We start from the raw sequence: 18,311 nt of genomic DNA, 5'->3' as shown, positions 1-18,311 counted from the left end.
CATTAAATACCAGTGAACCTTTTTCCATCCGACTCTTCTAGCATTTTTGCATCTTTTCACTTCCTCTTAAGAAACGAACACGTTTTAATAATATAGTTTTATTACAAGCAATTAACACGTGGCACGGTATTTCCTTGCAAGTTGCAAATATCCTGCTGGTGCATCATCGTCTCTTCAAGAGGTTTTTCAACCCAGCAGATGGAAGAAAGAGTGAACTGTTTAAACTTTGCCGAAGGATGAAATAGAACTAACAATATCGGAGCATCTGTTTAGCTAAATCTCTCAGCATCTGCTTTTGTCTCCCAACTGTCAAAAAGTTTGGGGAAATTTGACCGTGTACCATGTAGGATGAGGCATTGTATCTAATTAGCAGGAAGGGCAACAGAAATGTGATTCCAGCTTTTTTCCCAGTTTGTCCACATTATCAAGGGCAAACGAGGAAGAGGGAAAAGGAGAAATGAAGAGCAATTTCTGAGGGATGATCACCTCTGGGACTCACACTGTTTACCTGATCAATGGACTCTGTAACAGAACAAACTGATGGTGTGCTAACCGGTGTTCTTCATGGAATATTTTAAACTTCTGTTCGACTTTTTGGTGGAAAACTGTCTCAGTGATGCAAGGAATCAAGTGGGGGAATCGATGGACAAGGTTTTTGTGTGTATGTTGACGGACAGCGAGTCGTCACACGTTTCAGTCTGTCTGGCAACTGTATCAGGCCTAGACTGGATGTCACCCCAGGGTGATGCTACCTACTGCCTGTTTACCGCTCTTCCATTCAATAACCCAATGTGATACAAGACGTCGGGTCAACTAATACTGACTAATTGCGGTGGATGAAGGGGGGGGGGGGGGAGGGCGGGAAATGCCATCAGCAAGCCAAATTAGTTTTCAATTACAGCCTATAACCAGATATAGCAGATCTGTCAATCTCCAACTCACTCTGCAACTGTGGAAAGAGTGGAGGGGGACCGAAGGAGTAAACAGCACAGACCCAAAGGGTAGGAAATGATAAGGAGAAGAAGAAGAAGAAGAAGAAGAAGAAGAAGAAGAAGAAGAAGAAGAAGAAGAAGAAGAAGAAGAAAGAGAGAGAGAGGTTATGGCAAATAGAATCCCTGTTGGAACTATATGCAATGTCCTACAATTCACTCTGTGTGAAACTCTGCTGCCCTCTAAAGGTCACATCTTGCAAAATGTGGACAGCATTGGAAGGCTGTGTGTGTGGTGTGTGTGTGTGTGTGTGTGTGTGTGTGTCTTGATTGCTCATAAAAGCGTGAAACCTTTTGAACACGGCTTTCATTTTTAACTGAAAATCACTTTGCCCTCACACCATGACTTACCTGCAGACACTGCCTTTGAACAGACCACACAATGACATTTAGAAACATGAGTGCAAAAAAAGTCCTCGTAAAAAAAAGTACGCAAGCTGACAACAAGGAAGCAGGATACATTGATTCCCTCTCAAATGTCAGCGGTGAGTGTTACAATAGAATGGCCACATAAGGAGGCAAGAAATAATAATTCATTTTAACACCACACATACACAATAGGCTACTGATTCCATTTTAAAAAGTAGGTTTGTACAGTTGCCTTATCGTCTAGTTTGAACAGTTTTGTTATTTTACTCAAAATATTTATGTCTAGGTGTTTTTATCCATGCTTTTCGTACTGTTTTGAAGGGGGGTGACATATTTTGTTCACCATCGCCATTTGCCATCGCTGTAGAAGTGTGTGTGTGTGTGTGTTTTTTTAAATTGCAAAGTGCTTTGAGTCTGAGGCTTTGGAGAAATGTATTTGCTGTCCAGACTTCAGCAACATTTGTACTAACATTTTTAAAGGCAGTTGGTATTGGTTGTTTGGCTGCTGTCACTCAAAACTGATCAAACCACAACCCCAGTCCTGATAAAGCACATTTGCCAATTTATTTAAAATAAAAATACCCACGGATGGTGGTTTTTTTTCCTGAACATTAAAGCTCCCATATTATACACTTTTCGGTTCTATTATACACCATATTATATGGTCTTAGTGGTCCCTAATACGTTTTTCTTTAATTGTTTGCTGAAAAAAACTTTCAGATAATTTATTGTACTATGCTGATGTTCAGCTAATCTCACAATGGCCTATTTTTTTTAAAAGAGCTGCAGCTCCCCTCGTAAATATACAATCTTTGAGCTGCCCCCGCCCCCTGTCCGGAAGCGAAGCCAGATACGCCTCGCCCTCTGTCTGTCAGGGCCGTGGACCAATAAGAAATAGGGGTGTGGGCTGCACAGTGGAAGCTTCTGGCTTTCCAGTTTGTGGGGTCAGAAAAGGGGAAAATTCTGACTGGAGTATATTGGGGGGGGGGGGGGGGGGGGGGGGTTCAGAAAGGGGGAGAATGAGAACAGGAGAGATTGTTATTTTTTAAAATATTTTGGCAGTCTCTAGGCACACCGTGGACCCATGGATATGTTAGAACACATTTAAAAAGTGCATTTAGCATAGTATGTGACCTTTAACTCTAATTGCTGCTTATTAAGTCATAAATGTCGAACAGTGCTGGAAAAAAAACGTACATTTAACATGAAGTTTTAAGGGGCTTTACACTTGGCTGATGTTTAGTAGATTTAGGAGTTTATTTCAAATCAACAAAGCTATTACTCTGCACTTGGCACGGGTTGGAGTGCAGTAAGAGTTTTGCAATCTCGAAAATGAATAACATTTTTCACATTTTGCTCTTCTTTATGCCATTTGTCCTGCTATGTATGCATTTGAGGACAACACCAGTGGATTGAATCTGACTAGTTAGCACATTCATATGCTCCAGGTTTTCCTCGTGGCAGAGTGATTACAGGAAAGATTGGATTGATGTGAGTTGGAATGAGTTTGTTTGCGTTTCTACTCTGCCATTTACCGGTATAATATAATAAAGCGCTTCAGTGAAATGAAATGATATTAAAGCATTTCCTTTGGGGACACAAACCACTTTACCAGTGTTGAGATTATTTTCTGGAGATTCATATTCAAATATGAAATTATTCATTTTTTTAACCACTTTCAAACAAAACTCAAGCCAGAATTTCAATTAACTGTTTGAGTGTACAACATTGTGATACAGTATAGGCCTATATTCATTCATCAGTGATCAAATCTAGCACTTCTTTCGGCTACCTCTCCACCATCACTTCCTGACTTTTCTCGCCACTGTGAACTGTAAAAAAAAAAAAAATTATAATAATTAGTTTCATATGTAAGGCAATTTCCTCCGATCGAGGGACAAAAAATTAAACACACCACCACCGCGCACACATGCACTTCCCCATCTCGGGTGGGAAAAAAAATAATACGAGGATTGCCTGGATTATTTTTAGATGAGGCATGCATTACCACAGCAGACACTTTCTAATCAATTTTAATCAGGTCTTTTTGCCGCTGTTGGGAAAGTATTGGATCTAAGACGTGTCAGACACTGGAGCAGTACAATATTGAACTTGGCTGTGAATCCCATTATCAGCACATGCTGGGCTGGGAAATGTGACAAAACTGCTATCTGATTAGATACTAATGAAGACATGGTCTAAGTACACAGTGCGCCAATGTGGAAAAAAAGTGTCAGTGATCATAATACTTGCCGCTACATTTGTCCTACTACATTTGTTCAAACATAGCTTTCCAATTTCACTCCCGCATGATCGCAGATTTGTTTTAGTATTATCGAAACTTGGCCTTTGTTGCAGTGACATTTTAAGTAATAACCACATGTTCAGATTCCCTTTGTTTTCAAATTAACATAATTTAACATGTTAGAAGTGAGCATCGATTAGCACTGTTACCGTTAGCAGCTGTGAAAGAAAAACCTTGCCATCAGATAGGAGGATTGTATAATTTTCATTTAACTGGGACCCCATGTGTCCATAAATCACATCCGGCTGTGCAAAGCAATTTGTCGTCTTATTCCTGTGGGAAATAGCTGTCTCACTAATAAAAAAGTTAGGCAACTTCTTTCATTGTGGGCCTATGACATATTATCTAGATAGAATTCAGATATACCGCTCCAAAGTTTTTCTTAAATTGGCATCTCTACGTTATGTGATGGATAATGCTCTGAATGACAATGTATTTTTTATTTGGTATTTGGGAGGAATGTTGTCAATATTCCATAAATTAAAAAAAACAAAAAAACAATGACACACCTATAACGAGTAAACCCAGAGACACAGATCATTTGGAGTGGTCTGTGTTTTTCTCAGTGCCTGTATATTATTCAAAAGTTCATAATAAAAAGCTGCTTGGCCTTTAGCCGGAAGTGCTCTGTGGTCACTACTGTCGGCCATTATAGGGCAAAGGTGACTCAGAGCTAGCCCCCAAGTGGCCAGCAGCAGGTGTGGAAATATGTTCATTGTGCTTTCAGTGGAAACCCTAACCACCACCACCTCCATTGCGGGGATGACGTGAGTGGCTTTGTTCTTTTCCATTTCCCCCACACACAGTAAGAGAGATGTGGGCCTCCTGCTATCTCCAATAATCTCCAGAGACACTCACACTGTCTACCAAGGGCATCCTTTAAGCAAATGTCCTTTTCATGCTTCTTTATTCTCCTCCGCCCCCCCCCCCCCCCCTCCTCCTCATCTTCACACCTGAACACCATCAATCTAGCCATTTACTTTAACTTTATTTCTCACTCCATTAGTTTCTAGGACACAGAGCGGCACAGGGAGAGAAAAGGGGTGAGAGGGGGTGGGGGAGACGCCGAGACGGATAGAGTATGTGGTAAGAAAAAAGAAAAAGAAAGTTTGTCTCCTTGGAGAGATAAAATGTAATTTCACAGTCAACTTGCCGTGATATATTATTCCACAACAATGGGATGTGGGCTGATGTGAGCCTCTGCTTGGCACCTGTACAGAGCACTTAGAACATCAGCGATTGCTCTCTGGAGAGGTTGGATGTGTGTGTGTGTGTGTGTGTGTGTGGGTGGGTGTAAAACGTGCATTGTGTGTCACGGCTAAATTGTCACACAAAAGACATGATCTGAATGGAGTCACAAGGAGCGTCTGGCCCAGTGGATCGTGGCGAGCACAGTCGGCTCTGAAATAAGAGTGCTGGTCATGATACAAGGCACAACAAAAATAAAACAGTTTTATTTGGTGTTAATTAATATTATTTACAGTCTTTGATTTCATTCCTTTGTGTACAGCATGTGTATATATACAGTATAAACCCCAAATAAGAAAAAGAAAAAGGCAAAAATCCAACACTCTCCAACATGTTTGCAGCGGTAGACAGTTGAGCAAAATGAGAAAAAGCTAAACTTCATTTATTCCAGTAGCTGCGCACTCCCTCCATTGCTCCCGCTTCACCATTACACGCGCTGTTATCCAGGAACATGGTAAAGCACGGACAGATCCCTCCTGCTTCATTAGCTACCCGCCTCTCAGCGCGGGAAGCACTTACACAATATCTAGCGGCTTTAACCAGAATTGATGCAAAAAGGCCAAACCCTCTCTCAGCACAATACATACAGAAGATGGGATGTCGCGTTCCAAAGTAACATCAAGTGACGTCCACTCGGAGGCGCTTCAGAAGTTGTTTTTCATTTCTGGATATTTGAAGAAAGTACAATAAATTAAAAGAAATTAAAGTGGACATATTAAAAGGTGCACTATGTAACTTGTGGGTGTGTCAAGAGAAGTGAACCTTTTCTAAGGTGTATTCTCATAACTGAATAAACAAACTTTACTCGCAGGAAAATAGGAATCCTAGAACAGTGTTTGAAGTTACAAAGCTGCCTGAAAACTCTCTGTTTCCCTGTCGTTGTTAACGGCAGCAGGGAACACAGTTTTTATAACATTAATAAACATATTTTCGTCTTACGTTTGGTTCCAGGTGCATCAAAATGATTTTGTTTTGATTTATGATGAAACATTTTTCAATACTAAGAATTTAAAAGAGATTCATAAAACGGTTCCGTATACTAACTGCAAGCACTGCATTATGTAAACAAATCCCCCTTCCCATGAAACTACACAGTGCACCTTTTAATGATATTAAGTGCAATCTGACAGAGCAGACTTCTACATCTACACGCTTTATCATTGTCTTTTTTTTTCCCCTCACAGTTTGCTGTTCTTCTGAAACTGGGAGACCAGCGCCAGCACCTGCTCCGAGGCCGTCACCACCTTGCTCTGCATGTAGAGGGCGCTGTTCTTGGAGGTCTCGCTGAGGAAGTAGCGATAGTTCACCATGATGCCGCAGGAGTTGGCCGTGCCTCGGGGGCTGGCGTCGGCGTGCCAGTTGAGCCTCCACATGGTGGCGCCGTTCTGCAGGTGGAAGTTGGCCACGGGGTTGAGTGCGTAGCCCCGCCTCTTCTCCCCGTACAGGTACCAGGCACACAGGCGCATGAGGGCGGGCTCCAGGACGCGCGACAGCCTCTCCGAGTGCGTCCACTCGCTGGTGCCGATCAGCTTGCGGAGGGCCTCGACGGAGGGGGTCCCCGGGCTAGAGTCGGTGGCCTGCTCCACCTCCCTCCACTCCTGCTCGGAGAGGAGCTCCGAGCCCCGGCCCTCCTTCCTGTACTGGCTGAGCTGACCCTGCAGCCACTGGGAGAAGCCCGGGATGGGAGACAGGCTGGAGAACTGGCCCATGTGAGGGAACTCGCTCTGGAAGAGAGACATGAGAAGAGAGGGGGTAAAGGGAGGTATAGGGTTAAGGTATATCTGGAAACCCTGGTCTAAACAAATCAAAATAGATATATGATATCAAAGTCGGGTGACTTGGCTTTTAAAAATATCAGATTGAAAATAAATGTTCATAAATATTATAAAACGTGCACACACAGTCGCACAGACACACACACAGTCGCACAGACACACACACACAGTCGCACAGACACAGACCCACACACAGTTCTCCCGAGTTATCTTACAACCCACTCCTCCTCTCACCAGAATCCTCCTTTCTCAGCCTTGCTCTCCCATGTCTTTGGCTGAGAAGTGACAGAGTGATGTGTGGCAGGCAGAGGAGTGAAAGGCTGCAGATGAAATACACACACCCCAACCCCCCTGGAGGGACACACCGCTGCATGTCTGTCTCGCACTGCAAAATTGTTTTCCTTTCATCCTTCTTGATTTTCCCCTGCCTTCACTTCAAAAACCCCGCCTTCCTGCTATTACATGTCACGCTGGTTTTCCAGGCCTAGTGTTTCTTCTCACTCTACTGTATCGTCATGATCTCACCTTTCCTCACTTCCAACCTCTGCCTTTCAACTCCTGGGTGCTCCGCGGGTTGGGGTTGTGTGGTTGTGTGTGTGCGTGTGCGTGCGTGCGTGTGTGTTGTCGGAACGGTTCTCTAAGAAAAGATGGTGGTGGGAAGAAGGAGAAAAGGACTGAGATAAAAGAAGGAATGGTGCCAGAACGGGGCCGCAGGGCCCAATCCACAAAGACAAGCAGGACCTCCTCCCTTCGCCCTAAATCACAACTGTGACCTTTTTCTTTTCCACTCCATCATCTATCCATCATCGTAGTGGCTCCTCTGTGGCTGCTGCCGCTGCTCCCTTTCACCTTCATCTAAAAAGGTAAAAGCCTGTCTGAACGGCCAGGGCCTTTGCAGAATACTACTGTGGTTTGTGCAGCCCTCAAAGGAACTTACACTGTCGGGGTCAGGCGGTATTTCCTTACAGGGGTTATAATATATATAAATATATTTAAAAAAAGTAATGGCACTCATTGGATTATTTGGATGGGGTCATCCCTATTTTCCCCGGGTCCTATGTTCCCCGTTTTTTCCCCAAAAAGGGTCCCCGGTCGCAATACGTACATACATAAAAAGGGTCCTATGTTCCCCGCTCTCTCTCTGCACCTGTGCAGTAAGCTCACTGAACTGTAGGTTGCTATTAATAAACAAAACAATACGGGAAAAGCTTGCAGCAGTCAAAACAGTCCTGTTGTATGAACAACTTAAGTGGAAGCAGCTTAAAGCACTGAAACCGGATTTTTATGGGGATACACTATAAACAGCTATTTCCCATCTGTTGGGTGGGAAAGTGCTTTTGATGTTCCATTCAATGTTCCTATCGTTAAACAAGTGCTAGCCGGAGTAGGCCGACATTGGAGGGCTCTTGTGCGCTTACTGAAGGGATGGATGAGATTTCATTACCGCATGTCTAGTGTTTATGTGTTTTCACGCTCTCGAAAAGTGCTAAAAACAAGTGGGAGATTTATGATTCATAACCACGACTAAAAAAATAAAAGCTCAAACTTTTGAAAAGCAATCAAACGAAAAATCTTGCCGGTCACAGCTACGTATTTTTGCTGGAGTAAGGCTGTGCCCGCTCGGCCACTTTTTGAAGGCGACTATGCAGGCGTTATATTAAATTCACTGTGCGTAGGATACTGAATTGTGTGGATAGAAACTGGTTAACAACTGTATATGTGTTGTCGTGATAAAGACGTATTATCTAGCTATAATAAGACGGGTTATTTTAAAAGCCTCTGCGATAAGACTAGGTACTTTATGGTTATCGTCTTTAGATAACCTCGCCTCTTCTGTGACTTGTTCTCAGCTTTACCCAGATTGAAATAGTTATCATGTGCACTCATTTCACAGTGCTACTTTTAATTAGCAAAACTGACACAACATGCAACACTTCAAAATTCGGGTGTTATTTCACACATCAAACAAAAACAAAAACTTATGAATCAAATTGGGTCAAATATGACGTAGGGAAGTTTCTCCCAACAATATTATATAGAATTGTAATTGGTGTGTTGTATTAAAACTTAACTAATAGAATTTCATCCCAGTGATAAGATTTTTTTTTAAATTTATTCAGAAGCCTCCGTATTAAGAATTTATTATTGAGTCGAAGGACACATTGAAGTCAGCTTTGTATAAAGAGTGTGTTGTGAAAAGCAAGCCAAAGCAACATACTGTAAAATACTCTCATTCTTAGTCTTCAAAATGTGTAGATACCATAAATTCTCCAGCTCCCAAAACTAAAACAAATGAAAGTAAATGCAAATTGTCCTCCGAGTGCAATCCTTCATCCCCGGGGCCTGGCACTCACCTGCAGTTCGCGGACCACCCTCTTGATGAGGTAGTTGCCCAGCTCCACCCCTTGTAGGCCAGCCTGGGTGGAGGAGATAGAGTAGAAGATGGCCGCATTGATCTTATTCACATCCTCCTCCGAGTCCAGAGTGGTGAACTCCCGGACGATACCCTGGGTCATAAAAGACAAATTCGGCATTACTCATCCAGACACAACAAGCACCAATGGGTCTCAGTGTTCAGCCCAAGCAGGAGGCCGTAACAACTATCTCAGAGCTGCTGGAGTGAAACTGTAAAAAAGTTTTTCCACTATCTACTATTTCACACCATAGACTATTCTCAAATTTCAGTGTCGTCAAAAGCACCTTTTCCGCGCTGTAAACTGCGAGTAAAAAAAGGAAGTCGGCACCATAGGGGTTGCCTCCCAGAGGGATGAGCAGTTTAAAGGTCTCGGTATTGTTTTTCACACAGCAATAATCCATTTGTCAGCCGAGGGCAGGAACAATAAGAGTAAATCCCAGATGTGTAACTACCTTCTCCAACGTGTGGTAAAAGTGAGACAAACCATTGCAACAACCTGCAGCGTTTGCTTCTCCTACCTGAATGTTATCAGAGATGTCTTCCGTGAGGGCCACATGGAGCACCACCAGGGGCTCTCCTGGCATGGCGGCGTGGACGAAGGCATAGCAGCGGCGGTACGGCCCCACTCTGCGCTTCAGGTCACTCCAGTTCCTTATGGGGTGCACCGCTTCATACCTGGCAGAGGGCCGATAGTTAGTCTTTCGGTTTGCAATTAACTGCAATAAGTTTGAATTATTACTTAATTGTATGTATTATTATATGATAGCATATTGTTCTTTCACATTCATTTCAATAAAACTTGTTGAATTGAGAATAAAAAAAGGAGAGAAATACACTCTGCATTCCAAATCACTTTTTTACAATACTAAAGCAATCTAGTTTCCATAGTGCAAAATGCAATTGGATTTTATTATGGGCATCATGGGTATTTTTGGCAAACTACATTTTTGACATGCATGTATTGGGACATCCTATATCATTTTTCTGGCATACTAAATAAGTAGTGTGGCAGTATGGGTAATGGAACACAGGGACTGTGTGAGAGTGAGTGTGAGGGAGCACTAACGCCCTTACTGGCTGATTTTCTGCAGGATCTCGCAGGGGGACTGCCAGGTGATTCTCTCTAGTCGGAGCAGGCCCACGGAAAACCACTCTGACAGTAAGCTTTTCAGCGTGCCATTCAGGTCCTGGGAGATAAAAGAGGGGAGAGTTTAGAATGATGATCCCACATCCCACTGACAAAGGAAAACAAACCATGTTATTTTCCTCGCTGAGAAGAGCCGGGCGGCTGGGCTGTCGGAGAAATATGGAAGCAGAATCATCTTGTGTCATTTGTGTTCCGTAATAGTGCCTGTACTATACATTGTATAAAGAAAACCCTGGTAAGCATCCACATCTTACTTTGCACACGATGAATGAGAAAAAAAAAGGTCATGATAGCCATGAACAGTAAGTCATCTGAGCTCTGTAAGGAATGCCCATTATTACTGGAAGTGTTGAAGATGTGTTTGTCCCTCTTTTATATACACTATCTTATATTAAAAAGCACCATAAATGCATTTGCTGAAAATTGCAGCTTTTATACGAGTACTAAAGAACTGGATAAAAACATACATTAGAGGACTCACATCTTGTTAACTGACAGCAAAGTTGCTTAAGATTGGTCTTCCGGCCCATAAACAATTGTGTTTGTCAGCGTGTGGGCTGTGTATGGTCCCCCGAGTGTCTTTGTGCTGTTCGAATGTTTTCACATTATGAGCAGTGATTTGTTTGAGCTTTCAATGTGCGTCTGTGAGGAGGCGCTTCAATAAACAACTTGCCATTTCAAAGCGGGGCCTGTCCTTCCGCAAAAGGTCAGACTTCATTTAAAGCAAATCTCTTGCGAACACACGGGCACACAGGGGGCGCACACACACACTCACAAACACATAAACACAGCTTATATTGGCTGTTCCTCAGGATGTCTTCACTTCAGGCTTGGGTCAAGAACGCCGCTTTGTCAGCCATATAAACAGCAAACAAGCTCAAATACAGTCATGGCATGAAAGCCACGGGCTGGAAAATTCTCTGCGAGCAGCTACGAAAAAACTAAACTGACAAAATCTTTGACTCCTTCACATATGCATCAGGCCCTGTATGATTCTTTGGGGGAGAGGGGGGGGGGGTGTTCAGAAAAACTTCAACTGCTTTACTATCATGTGATGATATTTATGTGTGTTCCTCTCACTTCACAAACTGCCCCGAGGTGAAAAAGTATAGGATGGCCGATAATCCCAGCGTCGGCATTTGTGTGGGTTAAGAAAAAGTAGCAAATCAGCAAACTGCCAATTCTCACCGACAACAAAAGGAAGGGCCAGAGAGTCAGATGGGTTTGCCATTGACCAAGCCAAAGATGGAGCCTCTTTTGAAATGGAAGGATATAACATTTGAAGCCCGGGGGTTAAGAGAGAGGCGGAAGAAAGGAGGGATAGTGAAAAGAAAGAAGTAAATCCTAGAAAAAAATAATAAAGATACGCCTTTTGACACCGCTAGAGCTGTGACAATGCATTAAGGCGCTGCTGATGCCATGAGCCGATATATAGGGCTTCTGTGTTACTTTGAGCCATAGGTTATATTGTGATTAAACAGAACGGTGGAGACAGCAGAGTCTGGAAGGGCCAAATCACATGACCTCAGATAGGCCAAAGTGTTGTTTACCAGTCATGCTGCTGTTGGTAGCTTAGGCCAATACCTTTAGTCCAGTAGGCTGCATGCCACTTGTCAGCCTGGCAAGTCTGTAAGTGTGGGGGGGGGGGGGGGGGACTTAATGACATCACTGATATCTTGTGAAATCCAAAAGGAGCCAACTAAAATTAGGTCCCTGGCTTGCCTGTGTTGGTGGACACGTGAACAAGAATGAGGAAAGAGTAGTGAGGAGGAACCTACACAAACTAGACAAATAATTACACAACCAAATGAGACTAATTTAGAACAGAAACTGCAGCTTTCATTACTTTTGTCATTTTACAAATTCTATAAAAGTCTCCCCTCTCTATGTTTTGGCCGCTACTTTGACAGAAATTCGTTTTTTGTCCTCCCCTGGTATGCACATGCTACTAATACACACTTACTAAAAGCTTCATATTTACCGTGACCTTTTCTCATTTTCAAGCACAACAAATTCTGGCAATTACAACAAGAAAATATTGCTGTGCAGCCCCAGGACCAAGGTGTTGGGCAGTCGGCAACAGTCAGTACTCTAGGCAGCTAAGACCCTTTTAAGACGACAAAAGGTCTCAGTGGGCCTTGGGTATTGAGATTAAATTCATGCGAAACCGACTCTCAGCAGGAAGAAAATAGATTTTGAGCAGGAGAGAAGAGGCGTCAAGCCCTCTCTGGCAATAGGCCAGTCGGGGTCAGGTGGACATCATGTAAAGCAATAGCTCTCAACACGTGGTTATGTTAGGTCAAAAGGCACGCAGGCTTTCTTTCAGCTCTATTCCAAAAATAGAAAAATTAAAATAACTGATCACAAATCCAGGCTCTGCTTCCACCAGGGAATTGTCAGATTAATCGATAGATGAAAACACTTAGTTGGAGCCCAAAAAAAAAGTAGTTGGATAATATGCAACTTTCTATGCAATTAAAGTTTGGGCTGCAATATGCATGTAAAAGGAAAATGACTTAATATTTGCACTGAATGGGCGAGCTAATAATAATGTGAAAACATCTACGGTATTTTGGTATATTTCCCTACACCGTGTATGTGTGCTTTGGGGGAAAATCCCCTGTGCATGGAAATTCCTACACTCTAATGCTTTGCTGAATTGAGATTTGCAATTATATGTGACTGAACATGAATGGCTGGACAGGTAAATGAGACTGGATTGGGGAGCTTTTCTGGAGAAAAAAAGAAAGTAGCCAAACATGTGTTATTAAGTGGGTAAATAGCATGGGAGCCATGTCTCTGTGATGGAACATTCAATGTTTTTTTTCCTCCCATTGGCTTTTTCCTTCCATTTCTTTTCACTGTTTCATTCAAAATACTCATTGCATGATTTTTATCCTTTAGAGTATATTGTATGTATATTTATTAAAGAGCTTTCCAGAAATAGTGAATGGCAGCTCTTATCAGTGACAGAAAATATAAAGAAAGCCGGGAAATTGAGCGTGGCAGTGTCCTTCCAAACAAACATTTTGGTAACACTTTACATTAAGGGTACATTAATTAACTGTTAGTTAATGCTTAATTAAAGCGTAACAATCATTTACTAAGCATTACATAACTAATAAACATAAACTAAGCATTCAGTAACTGTTATGCCTAGTTTATGCTTAACTAAGCATTAGTTAATGAAGTGTTAACTTACCGTTAATAACTAATCATTAACAATTACTTAATGGCTGATAAGCATTAACTACCCATTAACTGACCATTGATAGCATTAACTTAGCATTAACTAACAGTTAATTAATGTACCCTTATTGTAAAGTGTTACCAACATTTTCTTAGGATAGTGTAAAACATCATAAAAGAAAATTATAGTTGCATCAAAATATACTGTATGTGTAGCACAATTAAAAGTAGCCTACTAATTATGCAAAAGGACTCAATTAAGAGTAATAAATGATATTGCTGGATTACAATGATTGAAGCATTGATGTGCTCATCACTGTTATGTTGCAGCTGGTAAAGGTATTTTGATTACTGTATATACTGCTGGGCAGCTCATGAATGAAACCTTATTTAAATTATTAATCTAAATATTACATTATTATTTATTTGTTAATTATATTTTGTATTCTAGATCCAGCCTATCTCTCTCTGTATAATCCCATGGTTATCGAAATAAATTAAATTGAAGGAATCTCACAGTATTTGCCTTGGAACTGTGGTGAAGTGGAAGTATAAAGTAGCAGAAAGTGGAAATAGTCCAATAAAGTAGGCATAGTAGGCCTACCTCATAACTGTATTCAAGTACATTATGCTACTTGATTAAATGTAGCCTACTTAGTGAATTCCCAGCAATGCAAACAAACTCTATCCATCCTAAACTATGATGTAATGGAAACTGTAATTCAGCTCCACGAGAGCTTTACCCCTACCCTATGAGGGTAAGGGGTAAAGTGGGGCAAAGGTAAAAGCCAGATGTAACGTGAACCATGAAAGAGGGGGGGTGGGGAGGGGCACAGTTTATGCCTCAGTGTGGGGGTTAGCTGTGTAAGCAGCTATACTAAGCCCAATGCTGTTAAATAATAGAAAGTACATCATTTGTCAGTTTATGAACTTTCAGGTTTATAGGCAGTAGAGCCAGCCAATCGCCTAAACGCGAACCGCGCTGCTTCACTCATGCGGGCACCCGTAGACAAAGTAAACAAACGTTTTACCTTGATGTGCGGGCTCTCGCTTGCTTTAGATGAGATTATCTCGAGCACATCTGCTCGGAGGTCCACCAGAAACTTCACTCCTCCCTCGACCCTGCTTATATGATTAAGCAACTGTTTGTAACGGGGGGTCAGGCTGTACCGCAGCCTGTCTTCCACTTGCAAAATGGTTGCCAAGTCTCGCATCTGAGTGTCCAACAGCTTGACAGCTAGCTCCGAGACGCCTTTGTGGTCCACTCCGAAGTCTTGCGACAGCCTCGTCAGCAAACCCAGTTTGTCTTCCTTGTCGAGGCTGTTGTAGAAATGCATAAACTCCAAGCTGTTACATTCGGGAGGAGGAGGGGATTTGTCTCTCGTTTCGTATGTGGGTAAAGGTGCAACGACCCTCGCCAGTATCTCCTCCATGCCCGTCACTCCGCCGCGAACTGGGTTCGAGTACCAGCGCAAACCGCTGACGTCCGAGGCCCCCAAAGCCGCTTTGAATAAAGACCGGTGTCGCCAGCACCTCACACTGCTGCGAAAAGCCCAGAGAACAGGGTGGGATATCATCGCCTGGACGGGAGGGAGCTAAGCTGCCTGTTTTGGACCTGCGACCAGTGAACACACAGGAGGGAAGGAACCGTTTCCGGGTCTCTTAAAGAGACAGTACAATAGCTGTCATGGCACCAGAAGGTTAATGACTGAAGGCCCACGTTCTTAGAAAACAGAGTCTATGAAACCTTTTAGTGTTTTTGTTTGAGTGGACACATTCTCAGACATTGAATTAAGGGAACAGACAACATTACAAAACCCAATGTGACTGAAGGTGTTTCCATTGGTCCAACATCATAATGGAATATATCCCAAAGCCTTTAGCAAATAGGCTAAATGTATTTTTCCTCTACATTGTTTTATTTTATTTTCATCAATGCTAATAACAGAGTTGATGGTTGGTATACAACTCCTTTGTTTGATAGGAAAACAGAGCAATAATCCAGTTTGGGAGTAAATCCGGAGGGGATTATTCCTTTTTTTCAATTTAACAGATTGAAAATACTATCAATTTTAATTTTGGGCGCAAATGTTATGGGCCTCACTGCCCTGTAGGCCTATGGTTGAAAAATAGTAAGCATTACATGTTAATTCAAGTATTAACACAAAAAGGTTTCTCAACAGTGTTGGCATTGGCAACGGTGAGCATGTTCTCTCTTTTGGACGTGTGAAAGTCATTTGGAATGTTAGTAATCCCTTTGTTCAAACTCATCGATGCTTTTGAGTTTATTGTCTAACATTGGAGCAATGGGGAAGCATGCATCTGAATAATAATTATTATGCATTTGCTGGATATCATACATTATCTCATTAGATAAATGAATGCAGGAGAAACAGGAAGACAGGTTATGATGCATGTCTACAACCAGCCACCACACGATTAATGTTGCTTAATGTTACCTGAGTTGCGTTGTGTTAAACACCCTACTGTACTGGGCAATTATAGTTGATACTGTATTAGTCTGATGTTTATGTGTAGTAGGTAACATATAGCTTAAGGTTTGGTATCACTCATACTGTAAAATAGTTTCCTGTTACATTTATATATTGGTCTATTTGATGTGTCTTATTAATGTCTGTGGGAAGGCTCCGTAGAGAAAAACTGCACTGACAACCTTCTGCAGTCAACCTAAGTGGGAACACACCATTCATTACAACTAGGGTTGCAAAATTTCGGGAATTTTCAAAGTTGGAAACTTTCCATGGGAATTAACGGGAATAAACGGGAATTTACTCAATTCAAAGCAACCCAAATGCACGTAATCCTTCTAACTATGTTATTTCAGTCCTGGCAAACATTCTAGACTGTAAAAAAATATGTTTTATAATATTTATGAACATTTAACTTCAAATCAGATTTTTTTTAAAGCTTATTGAGACACCCAACTTGATATCATATATTGATTTTGACTAGACCAGGTTTACAGAGGCTTAAACAGTGATTTTAAATATAGTTTGGGAAGATATATTTTAGCATAATCTTGACTAAAACAACCAGATTTCATGCAAGTACACTTGGCAAGTTGCACAAAGCACACATCCTACTGCAGGGGTACTGAGGCCATGCCCTACATGCACTGTGCATTCCTCCATCACATGGGGGGCAATTTACTTAATGCATTGAATGGGTGGGGTCAGACAGTAATATTTTTCTCAACATTCACATTTTTGTTGTTCAGTGAAATTATTGATTGTTCATAAACTAATCAAAACTTGTTAAAGTTCCACTTACAAATAAATCTGTTCAAAGGTAATGTTTTTTATTGTTTAAGTTTCCATGGATGTCTGTCTGCCTATGACAAAACATAATGTTCAAATGTTTAGATTTATTTATTCAACTTTGCTTGATTGTACAATTAAATACTGATATAATATTACTTTAAACATTTAATAATACAAAAGGGTTTAATTTAATGTAAAATGTATTTTGATAAATATTAGTATGCAGCTATTGATACAATTAAACTACTGATTTAGAAAAATCATGATTGTGCAATGTAAGAAATTGATTGAAAGACTTAAGTGGAATAGCTTCAAGCAGATCTTTACAAACATCTTTACAATGGAAAACTAGTATATTTAAACCATGAAAATAAATTAATTTAAAACATTTGGTCACATCTGGGTGTGCAACTACATTGGATATTTAAAAAAAACCCAAGCTAAGTTCATAGTTTTGTTTAAAAAGCACATTTTTGCAGAGCGATGAAAATGACGATTTCCAATGTTGTGGGAATAAAATGGCATACATTACATATTATTTAAATAATTTCTGCACAGCCACTATCAGGAAATGTTTCTACACAAGATGGAAAACCACAACATATCAATACATTTTTAAAATTAACATACATTTTCTAAAACTTTCAACACCAAAAGTGCCTCTAGTTCAGGGGTGTCAAACATACGGCCCGCGGGCCGGATCCGGCCCGCGAGATGATTTGATCAGGCCCGCGACCTGTAGAGCATAAATTTCTGAGTATGTCAAAAAAAAAAGTAAGTCTCTAGCCCATTCCTGTGAGGAGTTATGAATTTTTAAAGAAATAACCGAAATGCTCACTCCTGCCGCTAGGGGGCAGCCTAAATAAAAAAAGCACATTTTAGCAACGTGGGAAATGGTAAATGGCAATCCTGCTTCACCGCTATTAATGTTTCCTCCAGTGCTTTATGGCAAAGTAAAAACCAAAAAAAAAAAAACATTTTTATTTTTAGTACATTTATTTTATTACTTTTTTATAAAAATAAAACTATTTTTATTTTTAGTGCTGAACAATTAATGTACTAGCAAGCGTGGTGTGTCTGCGGCTCTGTGTGCGCAAAACGAGCAGGAGCATGCTAGTGTAGGCCTACAAGATGTATTTCCTAATTTTCAATGCTGCTTTATTTTTATGTTTTAAATTGGGAAAAACGAATTCCAAAACAACCAATAACCTCTGTATTTAAAAATAAATCAAAACAGTAGAAGTTGCACTTTTATTTAATTGTATTTTGTATTTTGTCTGCATGTTTGCACAAAATGTGTCCCTGTACATATAGTAAACACAATTGGACAACTGTAAGGTCAGTGCCTGTTGTATTTGTGTATTCAAATAAACAGTTGTTTATTTCATTAGTGCACATTGGCATCTTTGAGCAAAATACCCCCAAAATTTTTGCTGCGGCGCTGCGCGCCGCACCTCCTATTCCCATGGCCGGCAGCAACCTTTACTAAGACATCTCCTGGGGGGTACAGAGATCCCTTGTGATCCATGATAATGTAGGTTACAAATGTAGGCTGAGTGATAAAGCATATTACTGAAAAAGAAAGTTAGGGA

General features: G+C 41.2%; 1 protein-coding gene across 1 annotated transcript; it reads right to left on the bottom strand.

Moving 5' to 3' along the window:
- Positions 1-5,131: 5,131 nt before the first annotated feature.
- mlycd (malonyl-CoA decarboxylase) lies at positions 5,132-15,304 on the bottom strand. The gene is made up of 5 exons (XM_080027200.1): positions 14,470-15,304; positions 10,177-10,289; positions 9,621-9,777; positions 9,041-9,193; positions 5,132-6,635 (listed from the first exon to the last, which is right to left on the bottom strand). The coding sequence occupies exons 1-5, from the start codon at positions 15,013-15,015 to the stop codon at positions 6,090-6,092; spliced, it is 1,515 nt and encodes a 504-aa protein (XP_079883326.1). The 5' UTR covers positions 15,016-15,304; the 3' UTR covers positions 5,132-6,089.
- Between the last annotated feature and the right edge of the window lie 3,007 nt (positions 15,305-18,311).

This window comes from Ammodytes marinus (assembly GCF_949987685.1).
Source record: "Ammodytes marinus genome assembly, chromosome: 5".
Lineage (NCBI taxonomy): Eukaryota > Metazoa > Chordata > Actinopteri > Uranoscopiformes > Ammodytidae > Ammodytes > Ammodytes marinus.
This window is presented reverse-complemented; position numbering and strand designations above follow the sequence as displayed.